Consider the following 20,070-nt stretch of genomic DNA (forward strand, 5'->3'; position numbering starts at 1 on the left):
AACACTCTGACTACGACGTCATCTTTGACAGAGGATGTTAGTCGGCCCTACACCGTGTTGCCCCGCCAGCGAGGACTTTCGTCTACATGGAGAGACCAATGGTTGCAGTCCTCTCAGCCTGCGCTCATGGTGTAGGTAAGAGTCCTTCTGGACACTTAACACCTCTTCCTTCCTTCCCTTCTAAATGTTTTGTAATAACGATGTTTTTTTCCAAAACAAAAAAGTTTCCTGGTCCCACGCCATATTGGGCAGTGGACCACGGAAATTCACCCGCCATAGAGTACGTCACTGGGCGCGTTTCTATTGGTAAGACTTCCGTGGGTTATTCAGGCTCCATGTTATGGACTTCTGTTACAGGGAGTTTCAGAGCCTCCTCCTCAGGGAGTTTCAGAGCCTCCTGTGAGTTCAGACCCTCCCTCCCAGTGAGGGAGCCTCCTCAGAATTTCAGACCTCCTCCTCAGATTGTCAAGGTGAGTAGAACTTAAAAAGAAGTTCTGCTCTGTTGTATGTGTATTGAGCTTGGTGGGTGATGCAACACAGTAGAGACGGTTGTTCTTCTGCTCTGCTCCCTACTGGTAGTGTATGTATTGGGTCAGAGCCTCCTCCTCAGGGTGTTTCAGAGTCTTATCCTCGGGGAGTTCAGAGCCTCCTCGGTGAGTTAGAGTCTCCCTCTCAGTGAGGGAGCCTCCTCAGAGTTTCAGAGCCTCCTCCTCGGAGAGTCCTAATCCAATTGTTACATAGCTCAATGTTGCAATATGTCTATGTCACGTGGGAAGTCTCTCTGGGGGTTCCCCGTCCTCTCCTTTTTGGAGTAGGTGGACAGGGTATTGTTTAGGGTTTCCCTGACTCCTCGCCTTAAAGGTCTGTTGAGTCATGGGTTTCCCCCCGTCATAGGGGTACGTCGCTCACCGTCCCCTCTTATGAAGTATGGTTGACGGGGTGGTGTTTTCCCTCAGCCGTGTCGCATGGGACCCATGTCCGTATTTTTTTCTTTTATGTAGAAAATAAAAAATAAAAAGGCGGCTTCTTGTCGTTCTCCCAGGCGGGCTTGGAGGAACGGTATCTGGTGTCTTGTTAGACTATCCATTGATGTGTTTTGGGTCTCGACGTGTACATAGTGCTGGCCCTGGGTGCTTCTGATAGGAATCACGCATGGGCTTGCGCGCCTTGGTTGCTCATCATTAAAACAGCGTTTTTATAGGGCAACTGGGATGGAGTTTGTCTCTTCCGAGCGCCAGTTTACTAGGTTTGTCTCGACGAATTCTCGTTCATATCTGGGGGATGTTAACGGAATAGATCAAAGCATAGGTAGAGGGGTCTCACGCCCTTGGGGTGGGCCACTGAGCGCGGTACGAAAGGGACCGTCTGGGTGGCGCCCTCTATAATGTTTTGGATCGACACACGTACCTACCCCCCTCCTAGTGTTGGGGATGTCGGCGTGATTAGGGCACGGGACTGATTCTGGTCACGGCGGTCCAGGTCAGTTAACCCGTTGTCCGCCGGGGACGCAGATCTGCTGTTCTGGTACCCTGAGGGATTTTTTCAGGGGGGAAAAATGCCGGGTCGGCCCGGGTGTTGCATGGTTTGACGTTATGGAGATGTTTGTGGTTGTGATTACTACGTATTACCCCTCACTGTTGCTTGGTCCATGTTGTGTTGTACCTTGCGCTGCGCTAAGGGGGCCTGGTCCTTCTCCATTCTTTTCACCCCTCTCTTCTCCTGCTTAAGCATGGCTGGGAGGGGGCTGTTGAGGTGATTCTTATGGAACTCCTCTGGCATCCCTGTGTACGTCCCGGTCCGAAATAGTTTTGTCGACCTGTAGGCCTGGGATAACCCCTTTTTGAAAACTGAAACACTTGTACTGCCGTATAGCCAGTGTATGCCCGCAGTTGTGTTTTGGAGTTTTTTCTTGAGGGGTTATAGGAACAACCACCTCATGTTTGAACCAAGGGGGTGGTTGGTTCCCTGGTGTGTTGGAGCGGAGTCAACTCTCGGGTTAGGCCGCTTGAGTGTGCCCCCGCACGTTTCATGACGTCTGCCAATCGTGTCAGCCTTCTCTGCCTCGACCCCTCTAGAGAGTCGGGGGATTTTTGTGGAGGCTGTGAGTGTGACATGGTGCACAACAATGCCAGCATACGCCCCTTCCGCCGGGGTGCTGTTTCAGCTGACCCCGTTGGCGCCTGTCTAGTCCGCAGTGATCCTGGCTCAGGTCAAGTGCCTGTTGCCTGGATTGAGGGATTGACCTCTTCTGGGGGTCGTCTCCCTGGTGCGCTGCCTGCTCCCGCTGTGGGTGTAGCCTCTTGAGTGCTTCGAGTTTACAGCCATACCAACCTGAACGCGCCCGATCTCGTTCGATTCGGAGGCTGTATAGGTTCAGGCCTGGGTTGTACTTGGATGGGTGACTGCCTGAGTATACCAGGATCAGTGAGCTAGGCAGCGTGCTATAGGGGGGAAGGGCCTGCTCTTGGATGGGCCCTGTCCGAATACGCTGACGATGTGGGGGGCGGTGTCACTAGTGACCGTCTGGTGAGGTCTCGATGCTGTGGCGTCATTGGCCTCTCCAGGCCCCCTTTTTTCCGGGGGGGTCCAGTCCCTTCTGGGTCTGGGTCCTCCTTCGCGCTCCGCTGCTACGGCCTTGCCACGGGTGGGTTTTTTCTCTTGACCCCGTGATATTAGGGGTGGTAACGGTGGTTTGTTCCTTTCCGTTCGTTCCCTAGTGGCATGCGGGTTGTGCATTTGTGTAGTTGTGGGTACGCCCCACGGTCTGCTCACCCTGTGCATTGAGTTGCTGAAGTCTCCTCTTCGCGCAGTCGGATCCGACTCCCTCCCGTCCTCCGCTAGGGAGGTTCGAGGGGGCTCGGGTCCTCCCCGGTTCTGATGGTTGTGGGGGGCCTCAGCGGGTACATTTGTCGAGCTTAAGCTCTGCTCAGCTCCTGTGTTGCAATATGACGCTGAGCAGAGCTATACGAAATATAGCGTACGGTTATGTATATAACCATAGTTATATAAGTATAGTGACGCTCAGTGTCAGGACTCACTGAGGACCCCTTGATCTTGCCTTGTGGTGAAAATTGGGAAGGAGCTGATGGTATGGCCACACCCCTGCTTTTGTAGGTAGCGGATGGGGGTGTGGCCAGACAGATGGTGGTAGTAAAGGTACATGTGTGAATTTATTTCAGTTCAATACTGGATATGAAGAGTTAAAGAGTTAAAGGTCATGGGATGTACTAGCAGACACCTGACATGGCTGCAGAGGTGAGAACTCCAGTAGGTACAAGTTATAAGTAGTTACTGTTGTATTGAGATATCTCAGAGGTGAAAGGTCACGGGACCCAGTTGTAAACGACCATAACGCAAAATGTCCTGTGTCAACATGTCGCTGTACTTTGTAGCATAATTGCATTTTTGCATTTTGTTGCATTTTGTACTTTAGTTTTGTATATTGTATATTTTGTAAGGCTGAGACGATATGCCATTTGGAAGAATCGATAAATCGGGACAAAATTATCGATAAATATCGCTATATATTTTATTATTTATTTTAATTAATTATTATTAGTATTATAAAAAAAAAATTATGATCGCGTAAATTGGTAGTTACCTGAAAACGGTAGTTTCGCTTTACATACGTTGCAAACAACAAATGTATTGCCCTCAAACTTCTTGAAATGTTGCCACACTTCAGACGGCATCACACATCAATCGCAAAAACTACAGTGAGTGCACGTCTCACACACACAGACACACACACACACACACACACACACACACACACACACACACACACACACACACACGCACACACACACACACACACACACACACACACTCGAACTACCACTGAATAATAGTATTTATTATTATATATATATTTTTTGTATGTATTCTTAATTTTTATTATAATTTTTTACACATGCAAAAAAAGATTGATAAGTGACGCCACTTATGTGTTATAATAATAATAATATTTTTTTTGCGGCTGGGTGGCGCAGCGGACATTGCGCTTGTCCCAACGCAAGAGACACCGGGTTCGAATCCGGCTGTCGGCGTTGCCTCCGGCTTGGGCCGGCCGTCATACTAACTCAATTGGCAGAGTTAGCGGGTGGAAGTCGATGGGTGGTAATCTGGACGTTGTAGACAGCGACTCCTACAGGTCGGTTGGGAGACGCCTGCATAGCAGAGACAGGAAATGGCGGGGGTAGTGTGAGCCTCCCACACGTTATTCCTCGACAATGAGAGTCTGCGCTGGCAGGTGAAAAGATGTGACAGGGGGCCTCCTCGTGTACCGGAGGGGACGCATGTAGTCTTTTACCAACACACTTGCAGTTTTCCGCGATTTGATTGGCCACTGACGTTTCTCTCAGCGCCAATCGCGTGACGCCTAGTTCTATCACTAGTTAAGCTTGGCGACTCTTTCGAAGTTGGTTAAGGTTAGAGTTTGTCTTAGAGCAGGGCGATAGACCCCCAGCCCTGATTCCAAACTCTAACCTTAACCAACTTCGAAAGAGTCGCCAAGCTTAACTAGTGATAGAACTAGGCGTTAGCTAGCTAGCAGGCTGTTAGACGCAGAAATAGGCGTAACGTGATTGGCGCTGAGAGAAACGTAAGTGGCCAATCAGATCGCGGAACCCGAACGCGGAACTGCAAGTGCGTTGGTAAAAGACTACACGCGGACGGGACACGTGATGCAAGGCTTCTATCCTCCCTACAACCAACCAGTGGGGCGCATATGCGAGCAACGTTCAAGACAGGGGAGGGGAGAATTGAAAACACGAAATTGGGATGGAAGAAAAATTGAAAATGAGGAGAAAAAGTGGATCAAAAAAATAATAATAATAATATTTTCTTTTTTTCTGGGGTATAGCCGACTACCAGTCGACTATCTGCAAATCGTGGCCAATCAAAGTCGACAAATACAAATCCTTAGTCGGGGGACAGGCCTAATAAGTATGTAATAATGAATACAACTGCTTGGGCTAAAAGTGGGGTCTATATTTAGCCCCATTCTGGACTGTTTATTATGAAGCCTCGACGCTTGAAACCGGGGCTGTTGTCCATGAAACAATTTCAGATGTCAGCGAGAGAGTGCACTTTTATTTACTGGTGGCGCCACACGAGATGGGGTGGATCGTGTGATTCTGTGGGGAACGGAGTGTAAACACCCCCCTCCCCCGGGCCCAGCAGCAGCTGGACCCCCCCCCCAGTCAGAACCATGTGTGATGGGACGGCCCGGCAGGGGGGGGAGGGGCTGCTGGAGCGGAGAAAGGTGCTGAATTGAATTTCCACTGAGGAGCAAAAAAACCACAATGAGACATACTTTCCACCGCTGTTACAATGGAGCGACGGTGCCAACGCCGTGAATAGTTTACAGAACTGTCAGAGAGAAAAGAGGGAGGGGGGGGGGGGGGTAACACACGCTGGAAGACGGTGAACACGAACGAATATTCCTTAATTCCACGTTTGAAATTACACGATACATTAAGTGTGGGGTCCCCAAAAAAAAAACCTGGGCTAAACTATAGTATGAGGTAGGTAGTTATGATTACTATGATTACAGTGTAGGGCAGTGAAAGCAGTAGGTAGGTATACATTTAGTATAGGCAACAGAGTTCAAAGTAACAGAGCCCAGGGTGTAGGCAGTGGAGTCCAGAGGTCGGAGTTCATATGGTATGGGGGGGGGGGGGGGGGGGGGGGGGGGCTGTCATTGTGGTACAGATTTCAGGGAGATGACAGCTGAGGGAAAGAAGCTGTTCCTGAAGATACACAGTCACAGACAATGTAAAAAAAAAATCAAGGACTTTCAAGTATTTTTTTACAAGCTCCATTTTTTCCATTTTAAAGGGGCATTTAATTAACCTTTCGACCCTACGTTTTTCTGTGTCGTTATACTGTATAATATATTTCTTTTATTCGCTATTGCCATTCCTAATCCATCGAGGCACCTTGTGCAGGTTGTCCTAAATGTGTCTGAGATCGCAAACGGCCAATACCGCCGCCTAACGCCGTGCGGCCACTATTGCACTCCATTTGAAACGATGTGGTTTGGCGCCTGGGCTGAGCTGCGGTGTGGGGGCGGGGTCTGAACACTCGGGCGAGACAAACGGTTACCACAGTTTCCTTGACGAGGGCCCCCCCCCCCCCCCGTTCATATTCATTGCTGGATTACGTTGGAAACATGATCGTGATGAGTATTTGGAATGGCGATCAGATAATTGGATTATTCTTTTTGCAGTACATCATAGACAAGGTAAGGGCTATATATTATCAATCTTGCGTTGATCCGATAATTTTTTCCCCGCGATCAGAGCGTGTGTCTGTAATGTACTGTGTAGCGTATTCCGTTGGTGGCGATCGAAGCATATAAACACGACCCCCCCCCCCTACCCTTTCTTGCATGCATGAGGATACATATACCGATAATCTAGCATTGATTTCAGATTGATCATTGATCCAGGCGAGGCATGGTACGATTTATAGTGAAATGTAGATAAACGCTGTTTTGGCTGTGCTTCCTGGGATTACACAGAATCACTCTGGAACTATGCTCGTATTCACCACGGTATAAAATGGAAATGTATGGATGAAAAAAGTATCTGTTTTTTGCATGTTGACCGGAAGAAACTCACTGACAATCGACGGTGTTATTAGATCCATAGCTATAATATTTAATATAGGTTTAGCACTGCAAAACACCGGCATTCACGGCCCACAGCGCCCCCTGCTGAACGGCACTTGATGTGTTAAAAGGATACAATTAACTTTTAAATGCTGGTTTTTATAGAAGAAAAATAACACCATCCAATATTTATGGCTTAAAACCTATTTCCGACAATTCTTGATTCAGAAATGTTTTATCATGGATGAACAAAACTTTCAATGCGAATGGTTGATTTGAATTTCAAGGACTTTTTAAGCACCGTGTTACAAAATGGGCTGTTTTCAAGGAATTCCAGGCCTTGACTTTTTTTTTTTTAACCAAGAACTTTAAGCACATCAAGGACCTTGTGCGTACCCTGGTCTGAATATTTACATTTAGATTTGATTTGATCTTTATTTATCTCGAACAACCATAAACACACACACTTGAAATAACAAAAACTAAATAAAAATGTAATAAAATAAAAAACGAAATAAAATACAAATACAAATAAAATAAAATATATCTTCCTAGACATGGAAGCAATTGTCAACATAGCTCAAGACAAATGGTTTTGTTCGAGAAGGGACAGAAAGAAGCAAAGCGTATCTGGTCCTGCCCCTTCCTTACCTTACAATATCACATTAAAATGTAATAAGTTATCTATCAATATCAAAAATAACATACCTATCCACTACAGCAAAAGATAAACTAAATAAATAATTAAAAAAATACTAGTTCACGTTATTTTCAAGCTCCTCTAACTTATACTTATCCAAGGATTCCTGTTTATATCTGCATTTAAACATGTATAAGTAAGGTATGAGCGTGCACACCTTTTTTTGGGGGGTTTCAAAGCAGAAATCCAAACCCGCGGCCGGCAGTCCGTTAATCCCCCGGCGGCACAAACCAAACACTCTGGCTCCCGGCCGGCCGGCTACCGGATACAGAGGGACTACGGTATCGTGCTGTGATCTGCTGCCACGCCTGACGTCAATGTCAAAGGAGCGCCCGCGTGCCCAGAAACCGCTCGCCGTTAAAAGGGATACCTCGAGTTTACAAGCGGCCTAGATCTGAGAGATCATGACCTGGGAATAAGGGTTTTTCAGTCGGTCCAGGAACGTTGGCAGCGGGCCACTTCCGGATATTAACATATTGGCAGCTGAAATCAAAGCCCTTTATTAATAAGATCCCCCCACCTCTGGCATGAGGCGGAAGATGGAACGGAGCCTTTCGTTGACAGGAAGTGACGTCGCTGGACGAGTGTCAAAGGAACTAGATCTTGTGCCGGTTTGTACGGGGCCGGAAAAATAACTTCCAGTTCGGTGTCGGAATGTTCAGAACACCTGTTGTCTCGTAAAGGAAGGTCCAGAGTTCACTTGGACTTCTCTGGTAGGACATCATTGTCCAATGAGGTCAATGGAACCTGTCTATGGCTCTAGAGGAACTCCACAGGGTAACATACAGTTTTGGCAAATATTAATAAGGTACATTTATTGTTAACTAAGTAAATTTTTTTCAATATAAGTCTAGTAATGTATGAATTAGTTAATATAATATAGTATGTTCTGATGAGTAAATAGGGGTGGGATTAAATAAGTGTATGCTTCTTACTTGTTTGACTTTTTTGTTTGTTCTTTGTTATTTAAAAAAGAAAATTATATACATTTAACCGGGAGGACGCAACCGTCCTTGCGCCGCCCCTTTGCCTCAAATAGATGCGCTATCAGCTCTATCTTTAATTTTTCTAATTGTTAGGGCGGCTACGTGGCGTAGTGGGCAAGGCGCTCGCCACGAAATCTGGAGACGCTGGGCTTGCCTGTTCGAGCCCAGCGCTCCACATTTGCTTTCAGTTTAGCTGGTCGTCCGTACTAATACACATTGGCCGTATTAGGGGGTGGGAAACTGATGGGTGGGGATCGGGCGTTGTGGACAGCGACTCCTACAGGTCGGTTGGTGCGCCTGCGCAGTAGAATCAGGAAGTGTCGGGGGCAGCGTGAGCCTCCCACGCGTTACTCCTCGCCACTGAGAGATCGAGCTGCGCAGGTGAAAAGATGCGACTGCTGTTACCTCAAGTACCGGAGGGGACTTGTGCTATGTATGACTTAGTCCACATTGCAGCGTTCGTGACAGGGGAGGGTTGAATTGGATGATATGGAATTGGGATGGGAGAAAATATAGAAAATGGGAGAAAAAGTGGATAAAAAAAAAATCTTTCAAAATGTTCAGTTGCTATCGCTATCAGCTCTATCTTTAATCTTTCGAAATGTTCAGTTGCTATCGCATGCACTCATCTGTGTTTCACTACACACATGAGTGCATGCCTACCAACTGTTCACCTGTTTTTACTGCAACACTACTATCACCGACATCTAAGAAGGGAGATCCCCCCTTGAATGGCCCTGCCTGTGGTGCATTTTTTCCTATTGCTAGGTTTTAGTGAGTTTTTCCTTACCTTCACGTGGGGTATGTCTGGGAGTGTTGCATTTATTTTGCATTTATAAAAAAAATAATTTGACTTTATGGTGTCCTTGTTTTGTTCTTGACTTATTGTGATGTTTCTTCTTGACTTGTTTAAAGAAGACGTGTGTGGCCCATGGGGACATTAACGTGTGTTGTCGGGCCTTACAAATACATTTGATTTTATTTGACCGGGCCGGGCCGTACGTGTTCCTCTGACATACTCTCTATCATCACCTCCTGAATAATATGACAATATTAAAAACAGAATGGTGTATCCTGAATAATATCACAATATTAAAGACAGAATACTGGAGTACCCTGAATAATATCACAATATTAAAGACAGAATACTGGAGTACCCTGAATAATATCACAATATTAAATGGAGAATACTGTAGTATACCCTGAATAATATCACAATATTAAAGACAGAATACTGGAGTACCCTGAATAATATCACAATATTAACCACAGAATACTGGAGTATACCCTGAATAATATCACAAAATTAAAGACAGAATACTGGAGTATACCCTGAATAATATCACAATATTAACCACAGCATAATGCGGATTTTGTACTCCAAGTGAATGTCGTTTAAGGCACTGGCCAAAACATTGAAAGTATGGGAGCCCTTCAGTCTTCTGCAGCAGAACGCCTTTCAAAGCTTTCAGTGTCGATCCAGTGAGCGGTTACCCCAATGAAACTTCTTCGTCGGGCTGTCCAGCAATCTGTTGTTGTCGCGATCCATTCAACTTCACTCATAGCAGCAATGACTTTCTCTTTCATGGTTTGAGCAGCTTTGCTGATCTTCGAGCGGACAGTGGGCCTCGTAATGACGTTAGTGCTTGGTCGCAAACCATTTATCAGGTTTTTGAATGATGGCAACTCAACAACACTATAAGGTTGGAGTCCTTGAACTATGTATTTTTTATGTAGATAGGGCCATGGATGCTCGTCTTGTCCATCCACACCGTCGCCGACCGCTTTCTAGTCTTGCACAAGGACCAATCAGCATGGGTATGGGCGGGTTCATTTTCCATTGATGGGGATTTGATTGGCTGTTTACCTGCGGTCGCAGGATTAATAACGTTAACGTTAGTTTGGCCAGATAAACAATGTTTTTTTTCTCTGAAATGTAATGGAGTAAAAGCACAAAGTATACAAACCTAATAATACTTGAGTAAAGTACAAATCCCTCAAAACAGTACTTAAGTATTGTAACGAAGTACAATTACTCAAGTACTTTACACCCTGTAGGTTAGTTTATTAGGACAAGTGCATGACAAGTCCACAACACAAGAAACAAGCATCTTATATCTGGCAAGAGGAGAAGGCTAAATTGTGCTAGCCTAAGCATAGCATGCAGGGGTCCACAGATCTGGAACAAGCTTGATGAAAATCTAAAAATGACTAATACCTTTAAAACCTTTAAAAAATCATTGAAAGAGGAACTGCTCAAATCATATCTCTAATTAAAATTATAACTTAGGAATAAAATTGTCTGTATTATGTATCTCTGTTATATGTCAGTTAGTAGGTAGGTGTATAAACCTACCCACGTTGTAGTTTTTTGTTTTGTTTTTGTTTGTTTGTTTTGTTTTGTTTATTTTGTTATTGTTTTGTTGTTCATATTCTGTTTGTATCTGTGTTCAGGCTCCCTCCAAAAGCTTTAAATAGCTTCTTGGGAGACCTGGCACATGCACACAATTTGCGACATATTATCACATGAGGATACTCGCATTTAAAATGTATCGTGTGTGTGTGTGTGTGAATAAAAATTCATTCATTCATTCATTCATTCATTCATTCATTCATTCATTCATTCATTCATTCATTCATTCATTCATTCATTCAAAAATGACAGTAAGGTTAGTTAGGGTTAGATTTTATTTTTTTATTTTTTATTTTTCTATAACCCTATTAAATAAAATCAACGGATAGACAAAGGAAAAACAGAACAACACGTCAACAAGTACGGCAAGAGTCAAAGTGAGTCAGGGAAGGCCAGGCGATATAGGTGGGTTTTGTGTTTTGATTTAAAAGACTCTATGGAGGGGGCAGATTTAATGGACATGGGGATGCTGTTCCAGAGGTCAGGGGCTGCGACCGCAAAAGCACGTCCCCCCCTAGACTTGAAGTTAGACCTACGGGTGGTTAGGAGACCCTTATCAGCCGATCTGAGGGCCCTGGCGTTGGTATTGGCGTTAAATCCAATGGCATTTCGGCTATAGAGAAGCTAGAGTTAGAAATCAAACTGCATATGATCGATATGATGGTCCACCATGAATGCATGAAAGAGGGGGGGGGGGGGCGGGGGACGTCGTTTCTGATTATTGATTACCAATAACGGCATTAGCCTCAGTAGCCTCATTCGCTGACCGGGTGGATGGCTATCAAAGCAAGGCCCGACCAAGCTGAAAATGATGTCAAATCGATCTTACCTGTGACCGGTTGGACTGCAAAAGGATTTCCCAGTTATCGATCGCCATCTGGTAGATCGATATGTCCATTGGCTGATCATATACTCCTTTACTGCACACTGAAATCCGCGTCCCAAAACGTATTCCGTGCTACATGCTACAGGCATAGCTTCAGGTTAGCAGAAAACTACATTGAAGATCCAGAAAAAACAAGACAACTTCTGCAACAGGGAACACTGCATTATCGAGACAGCGCCCCTACGAGGATCTGGCCGGTAATGCACTTTTTCGAATTCAAAGAGTAGGGTACTTCTGCAGTGCCGCTCGGTGACCTTGAGTAGGTTATTAAAATGGAATAAAAGCGAAAACAACCTAGCCACGGACATGTCCGTGGATGGCCCTCTAGCGTTGGATTCGAAACACGGACATCTCCGCGGCTGGGCGCCAATGTGTTAAAAGGCATCCAGACACACTACCAAGAAGTGAATTCACCTCTTGGTATAGTGGTCTGCGATGTCGCCCACGGCGCGGGAGACCGGGGTTCGACTCCCACTCAGGGAATGTCAAATAAGACCGGTTTCATCTCTTGTGCTTTGAAGTGTCATGTATGTCTCTTGTCCCTGTTTTGTCTTGTTTTGTCTTGAATGTGAAGAAATGCAGCTGTTTGCCGTATCATGCTCTAAATTGCCCCTTGCGGGACTAATAAAGTAAAAAAATACAAATAAAATAAATATGAATACAGGCCTCCGCTTTTCGGCATGATGTTCACCCGTTTACGGGACACTCCACCATCGCCCACCGACGGGCCAAATGTATGTCACAACCAGTAATTCAAGCCCACAGCCTTCCCACACATGGTACTCTCCCTCCCAGCCTCCCTCCCTCCCTATCTTTCTCTCCCCCCCCCTCTCTCTCTCTCTCTCTCCCAGACCCCTCTCTCTCTCTCTCCCTCCCTCTCTCTCTTACTTTCTCTCTCTCTCCCAGACCCCTATCTCTCTCTTACTCTCTCTATCTATCTCGCTCTCCATCTCTCTCTCTCTCTCTCTCTCTCTCTCTCTCTCTCTCTCTCTCTCTCTCTCTCTCTCTCTCGCTCTCTCTCTCTCTCTCACCAATTCAGTGCCTACATTTATGGCTCTGGGCCAAAGTTCAAGTTAAGCAGAGCTGCTCTCTCTCTCTCTCTCTCTCTCTCTCTCTCTCTCTCTCTCTCTCTCTCTCTCTCTCTCTCTCTCTCTCTCTCTCTCTCTCTCTCTCTCTCTCTTTGCTCGTTCTCGATCCATCCTCCTCATTACGCCCAAACTCCTGTGATCTGGTGACGGTGAGGAGCCATAACTGCCATAACTGCCAGCAGGATTATAGCCGAGGAGGTTTGGCAATTTATGAAGAATAATCCGCCCCCATATTACTGTAAACTGTATTACTGTAAGCAGCGCAGGGCCCATATGAAGCTCATTAACAGACAGGGTGACTGTGGTTTCCAGGAATAGACCAACTCCTCTTCACATCTGTCCACACCCACACACACACACACACACACACACACACACACACACACACGCACACACGACACACACACACACACACACACACACACACACACACAAACACATGAACACACACACACACACACATATAGACACATGGATACATGGGTAGACACACACACACACACACACACACACACACACACACACACACACACACACACGAACACACACACACACAGATACACACACATGAACACACACACATGAACACACACACAGATACACACATGGATACATGGCTAGACACACACACATGCGCCTATATTTAGGTACCTCTCTCCCTCTCTCCCTCCCTCTCTCTCTATCTCTCTCTATATCTCTCTCTCTCCCTCTCACACACACACCCACCCACCCACACACACATACCCACACACACACACACACACACACACACACACACACACACACACACACACACACACACACACACACACACACACACACACACACACACACACACACACACACACACACACACACACACACACACACACACACACACACACACACACACACACACACACACACACACACACACACACACACACACACACCCGCCTTGAATGATTGATGGTACAGATGTGCAGGATGGAAAGCTCAGCTAATGTCCACCAGACCACCAGTGTCTAGTGGAGGTGTTATAGGTACAGCGGTTCTCAAAGTGTGGTCTGGGGACCCCCTGGGGTTCTCTTCACAGGGTTCTAAGGGGTTCCAGGGTTGTCCCAATGCAAGGATGTACAACATTTATACAACGCTATTCATCCAAAGCACTTTACAACTTATGCCTCACATTCACCCGTTCACTCACATAATTCACACACAGGCGGTGGTGCAAGGTGCAGACCTGCTCATCGGGAGCAGTTTCAGGGGTTAAGTGTCGCGCTCAGGGACACTTCGACACGCTGCCCCGGGACGACCAGACGACCTCTCGACCTCCTACGTACCTTGACCGTCGCTCCCGTTTCGTTCACTAGACGTTCGCCCGATGCAAGGATAAGAAGAAGGACTCTTCTGACAACAGGTTTCACTTACGTACATTAGGGACTTCTGGACTAAATCACGCCAAAAAATAAATAAAACAATGATCTCCTCAGTTCCGTGTCAGTTTGGGGGGCCCTGACCTGTTCCGTTAAGGGGTCCTGGACATGAAATGGTTTAAGCAGCAACGCTAAAGGACACTCTCTCTCTGAGATCCGGACCATAATGAGTAAGCAGGAAGAGAATAGGGGGGGGGGGGGGGGAGACCACCATTGGAAATAAACAAGAGTCACTTTGGTCCTGACCTTTAAATCCTTGCAAATACTTTAAACTATGTATGCCTGATCCACCAAAATGTACTTTAAAGCTATGTCCTTCAGCTGCGCTCGTTTTAGTTTTGCTTATATGACAAAAAGTCTAAAAAAAAAAACGACTTCTTGCATTCAATGTCAAGGATAACATGATGGTAAAATATGCATTTATTTACAATTTGTTCCTCACATTTGACCCATTCACTCACACATTCACACAGTACCAGGTAGGGTAGGAGTACTGTAATGGTGTCTGGCTGTGTAACGTCAACTTGTCAGAATGAAAACAATAGCACCAGGATAGTTAAGCAAGTAGCCCACCAACACACACCCCGTATATCAGGGCTATTCAACTGGCGGCCCGCGGGCCAGATCCGGCCCGCGGGATGATTCTGACCGGCCCGCCAAAGATTACATGATGATAATTTTTTTTTTTTTTTTTTTACTTTTTTATTTTCATGTCAACGTTAACACGCACAATTGAGCCAAAAGTCACTCAATTAATGACAGATTTCATTGATAAATTGAGGGGAAACTTTGCAAGTCGATTTGATGAATTTGACATGTCCAGAGAATTGATGCATTTTGTGAGCAACCCATTTGCCAATGTAGCTGCTATTTCCACAAAAGGACAAGAGTTCCTTGCATCACTTCACATTGATGAAGGTCTCCTGCAACTTGAAATAATTGACATGCAAGCATCATCTGCTCTGAAGCAGGCACTTGAGAATGAATCCACCACAACATTTTGGATAAAGTGTATTCATGTCAAGACATTCCCCAAAATAAAAACGCTGGCAATATCTGTGCTAACAATGTTTGGCTCAACATACACATACACCTGTGAATCCAGTTTCTCTCACATGAATGCCATTAAAACAAGCAACGTGCCTCCTTGACAAATGAGCATTTGCATCACTGTTTGCGGGTAGCCCTCACTTCCTATGAACCCTCTTTCTCTGCCATTGCCCAGTCAAAGAAGTGCAATCGCTCTCATTAGATGTGTGTATGTAGGCTAGGCCTGTCTGCCCCCCACCCCCCTGATGTTTGAGAGTTAAGAGTGGACAATAAGTGCTAATAAGATGCTGTGATTTGCTGTTGTTGCACAGACATGAAGCACTTTTTCATAAGCTCAGCTGCACTATAAATGTGTTTTTTTGTTCAAGTGTTGATGTTAGAATGCTCAGATGCACATCATGCACTTGTTTGTTTTTTATTTTATTTTTATATTGAAATGTTGAAGAGGAGATGTTGCAGTTGTTGCACAGTCATAAATGAAGCACTTTCTGCAGGAGATGTTGCAGATGTGGCACATAAATGAAGCACTTTTTTTGAAAAGTATACTACTTTTGCAATGTAGTTAAATAAAAGTTGTGAAAATGTGGTTGCGTGTTGTGTCAAGTGTACATATATTCATAGCACGGGGAGGCGCCGTGGCAGTCCGGCCCCTGGCCCCTTGGGTTTCTGACAATGTGGCCCCCTGAACAATTTAGTTGAATAGCCCTGCCGTATATCAACAACAATATGAAAAGAGGACTATCACCATACGATGTACACAACTGTAGAAACAAAATGGTGGTCACAAACCCTAGCCACATTGTTACTAGATAAATATGTATAACAACAAGTTGACGCTTGCCGCCGCTGCTGTCAGACAGCAGGTGAAGCAGGAAGTGAAGAAGTCACTGGCTCAGGTGAAATAAAACCAAACCTGTAGCTACATCAGGCACAAAAACAATGGAGCGCCACCCAGTGACCAAACACGGCACTGCAACCAAACAACAACACAGAAATACAACAGGCACATTTGTGACCCGTTACAGAACCAGGTAGCGTAGGAGAACCAGTTAGCGTAAGAGAACCAGGTATTGTAGGAGAACCAGGTATTGTAGGAGAACCAGGTAGCGTAGGAGAACCGGGCAGCGTAGTGAGGTAGCAGTAGCGTGTGTACTCAGCGTAGTGAGTTAGCAGTAGCGTGTGTACTCACGTAGGTGCCGGGGGAGCTCTCTCCGGGGGGCAGGGAGCCGGGGCTCAGGACCGGGGAGCTGGCGGGGCTGCAGAGCTCGGGGAACGGGTTGGGGATGGCCGGGAGGGACGAGGTCCTCAGCTGTTGCTCCTCCTCCTGCAGCCTCCTGGACGCGCCACAAGGGGGGGACAAAGACGCGGTCAAGTCAAGTCAAGTGTTTCAGTTTCAGTTTATTTTAAAAAGGACAGTACTAGGGATGTTCGATATTGGCTTTTTTACCGATATCTGATAAACCGATATTGTCGAACTCTTAATTTCCGATACCGATATCGACCGATACTGATGCAGGGTTTCCCCCCCCAAAAAAACCTAATAATTTCAGGTAATTAACATTACATATCTCTTGTCGTGGAATTAACACAACATTATGCATACTTTTGACAATAAATAAAATAAGAATTTGTTCTTACTTGCTTGCCTGGGTAAATAAACGTTAAATAAATGTAAAAAAAATAAAAAGAAAATTGTTTTGTGAAAACCGATACCGATAATATCCGATATTACATTATAATGCCAATATCGGCCAGTAATATCGGTAGGCCGATAATGTCGGACATCCCTAGACAGTACACATTAATACACATTTCTGTAAATGTGTCAGTTTTAGCCAGCTGGCTAATTCGCAACTGTAGTCCTTTTCGCAAGATGTTATGAGACCGACAATACACCTAGAACAGAAGCATTACAAGTAAAACACAGTATTTACAACACAATCCAACATAATAATAAAAGCAATAATAAAATACACAATGAACTGATTAAAAGTGATTACATGTTTGATTGGTTAATATAACCAGGTCTTGAGTTTTTTTGTAAATGTGTCCCATTTGGGGACATTGAAGTTCAAGTTCAAGTACAAGTACATAGCCATTTTGTCGTTTATATTTTTATATAGTGTAATATCTGCATACTGTGCATCATGTTATCTGCACACTGCACACTATGTTAGAATTGTATATAGTCATCTTGCTGTTATTTTATCTCTCTATGCTATTTTAATTTAATTTAAGTTTATATTATACTGGATGCCGCTACGGGCGAGGAACCACAATCAAGCGAATGATGATAAAAAAGGAATCTGAATCTGAATCTGAATCTCAAGTTCAAGTTTTGTTTTATTGTCACATATAAGCTACATGTACATTACAGTGAAATGATTGGTTCTGAATGAGCCTCCTGAGAATGTGCTTCATACAGTAAAAAAATAACTAAAAAGAATAAAGATTAAACACTATACAAAATGTACAATATACAAAACTAAAGTACAAAATGCAACAAAATGCAACAAAATGCAACAAAATGCAACAAAATGCAAAAATGAGGTAGAGATGTAGTGCAATAGAATATAAAAGAACAAATTGCAAGTAATAATGACAATAGTGATGACAGTAGTAGTAGTGAACAGTAGTGAGTGGCAGTAGTAGTAATTAGAGATGTTCCGATACCATTTTTTCCTTTCCGATCCGATTCCGATACCTAAGCTTTGGGTATCGGCCGATACCGATACTTATCCGATACCAGTGCATACATATAATAAAAAAAAATAAAAAAAAACATATATAAATTATATATATATATATTTTTTTTACAGATACTGTTTTATATATACTGTTTTTTAGTAATAACTAGAAAGTAATGGTATTTATTCAACAGGTGATTGTATAGATTTGTATTAGTATCATTAATCAATGAGTATGGGGCTGCAGTACTGCAGATATACCCTACTCCAATGATCCACTCGCTTTGCACTCGCTACCCAGTGGCTCTGCAGATATACCCTACTCAGTCTACAAGGCTCTGTTGAAGTAGCAGAGGAACTGTTGTGATTTTTGCACAATAAATATTCAACATTCTCTTTTGAGACTCTGCCTCAGACTCTTATCATTTGGCACTAAAAGCTAAACATTGTCGCCGATATGGCTGTCCGCAACATGTCATTAATTGTGTACGCGACGTGCAATTGTGCAATGACGACGTTACCGTGAGCTAGGTTAGCTAGCAGGAGCTACCGGTATATGGAAAGACCATAGAAGACTGTAACGTTACTGGTGACATTGTGATTTAACTTGGAATACAACTTTGCCAACTTGCTGTACTTTGCTTGCAGGTCTGCAGCCATTATTGTTGGATTATGAATAGCCCCAACTTTAGCCAAGGTAACGTCAAAGCTAGCTTTCGGTTAGCTGTTCAATGCTAATAACACCAGCCACCAAGCGAACTCATCAGAGCTCCCTGTCAACAGCGCTCTGTCGGGACAATGGCATTTTAAGAAAGTATCTGCTCTGCTGTTAAAATGACAAATGGCAATTGACACTTTAATTCACGGTCGATTAAGCACACGTTTGTTTTATAATGCTCACTCAGCGAGTAGGGTATATCTACAGAGCCCAACGTCCCCAGTGTTGTTGATAAATTACGTCATATGGTATCGGAGCGCAACATTAGAGGGTACTCGCCGATACCGATACCAGCATTTTAGGCAGTATCGGCGGCATTTCCGATACTGGTATCGGTATCGGAACAACTCTAGTAGTAATAGTGATGATGGTGCATGACACACACCGGCAGCAAACACAAACCACTGCCAGTGTCACTACAGTGAGGAATGCGTGGCATGCATTGGTACACAACCACTGTATAGTACAGTACATCCTGGGAGAGTAGTACTTAATTGGCTTTTCAATGAAGTACTTAATTGGCTTATAACTTAAGTCCAATGGCAAGTGCACAAGCAACATAGCACTACATTGTGTACATTAATATGGGGGATGGGGGCTTCAAGTTCAAGTTCTTTATTTGTCAAATACACAACAACACGGGGGCATCAAAAATAAAGTAGTAAATATTTACAGAAAGTGTGTGTGTGTGTGGGGGGGGGGGGGGGGGGATAAGTTGACCTGAACTGAAGGTCATGACCCTTGTGACCTGTTTATTTATGTATTTATTATTGGATCAGACTCAACAGCTAACGGAACGTAAACCAATCCCGGTCACCCTCTTTATCTGGGAACGCCCAAACCCCACTTCGGTCACGCCCCATCTTGCGCGGCATTCTGGATCTTTCCCCACAGCCCCACCAGATTTTGACGTCGAAAGGTAGGTGATATGAAATCATACTTATTTGAGAGTATATATATCAAATTTCATGAGTATTCATCTATATTTAGTCATCTAAAGACTACTAGATGTGAACGTTTGTACCACTGCAACGTTATAATTGTTCGAATGTGTTCGGGGCGAGGCTGATTTCCAAGTAAAAGTAGCATCCTGTTCCTTAAACATGAACTCCGACTCGCCCCAAGATGAAGTCAGATTGTTTGGTTATGTTGCTAGCATATATATTACTGTATATAACCAGAGAGAAGTGAGATGAAAGCCTCCTCTCTGACACATGGAGGAGAGGGTCGGTCTAGTTTTAATAAACCATGGAGCTCATGTCTGTCTCCGTCTGATCTCTGCGTTAATGAACCACACAGAGACCACGGAGAGACAAGGTTTTCTGCAATATTAATCGTCGTCATCCATTTTAAATGGACGCATCAGAAGCTTTAGATTAAGTGTATGAGGACCGGGGGGGGGTATGATGCGACAGGATACTTTTCAACTTTCAGACGGTGAATATACTTTGTGGAGCTGGATGAGTCCAGAAAGCTCACTAGGATACAGCAACAAGTCTCCATTTTAGATG

At 44.6% G+C, this 20,070-nt stretch overlaps 1 protein-coding gene across 1 annotated transcript in view; it reads right to left on the bottom strand.

The window, feature by feature from the left end:
- The window catches only part of grb10b (growth factor receptor-bound protein 10b), a gene marked incomplete at both ends in the record, with an annotated part of 107,942 nt that overhangs the window by 55,478 nt on the left and 32,394 nt on the right, over positions 1 to 20,070 (bottom strand). Inside the window, one exon of the mRNA XM_084308327.1 lies at positions 16,344 to 16,488. Coding sequence (XP_084164453.1) covers positions 16,344 to 16,488 — 145 coding nt within the window. The remainder of the gene's footprint in view (positions 1 to 16,343; positions 16,489 to 20,070) is intronic.

Source organism: Notolepis coatsorum (assembly GCF_963971535.1).
Source record: "Notolepis coatsorum genome assembly, chromosome: 2".
Classification (NCBI taxonomy): Eukaryota; Metazoa; Chordata; class Actinopteri; order Aulopiformes; family Paralepididae; genus Notolepis; species Notolepis coatsorum.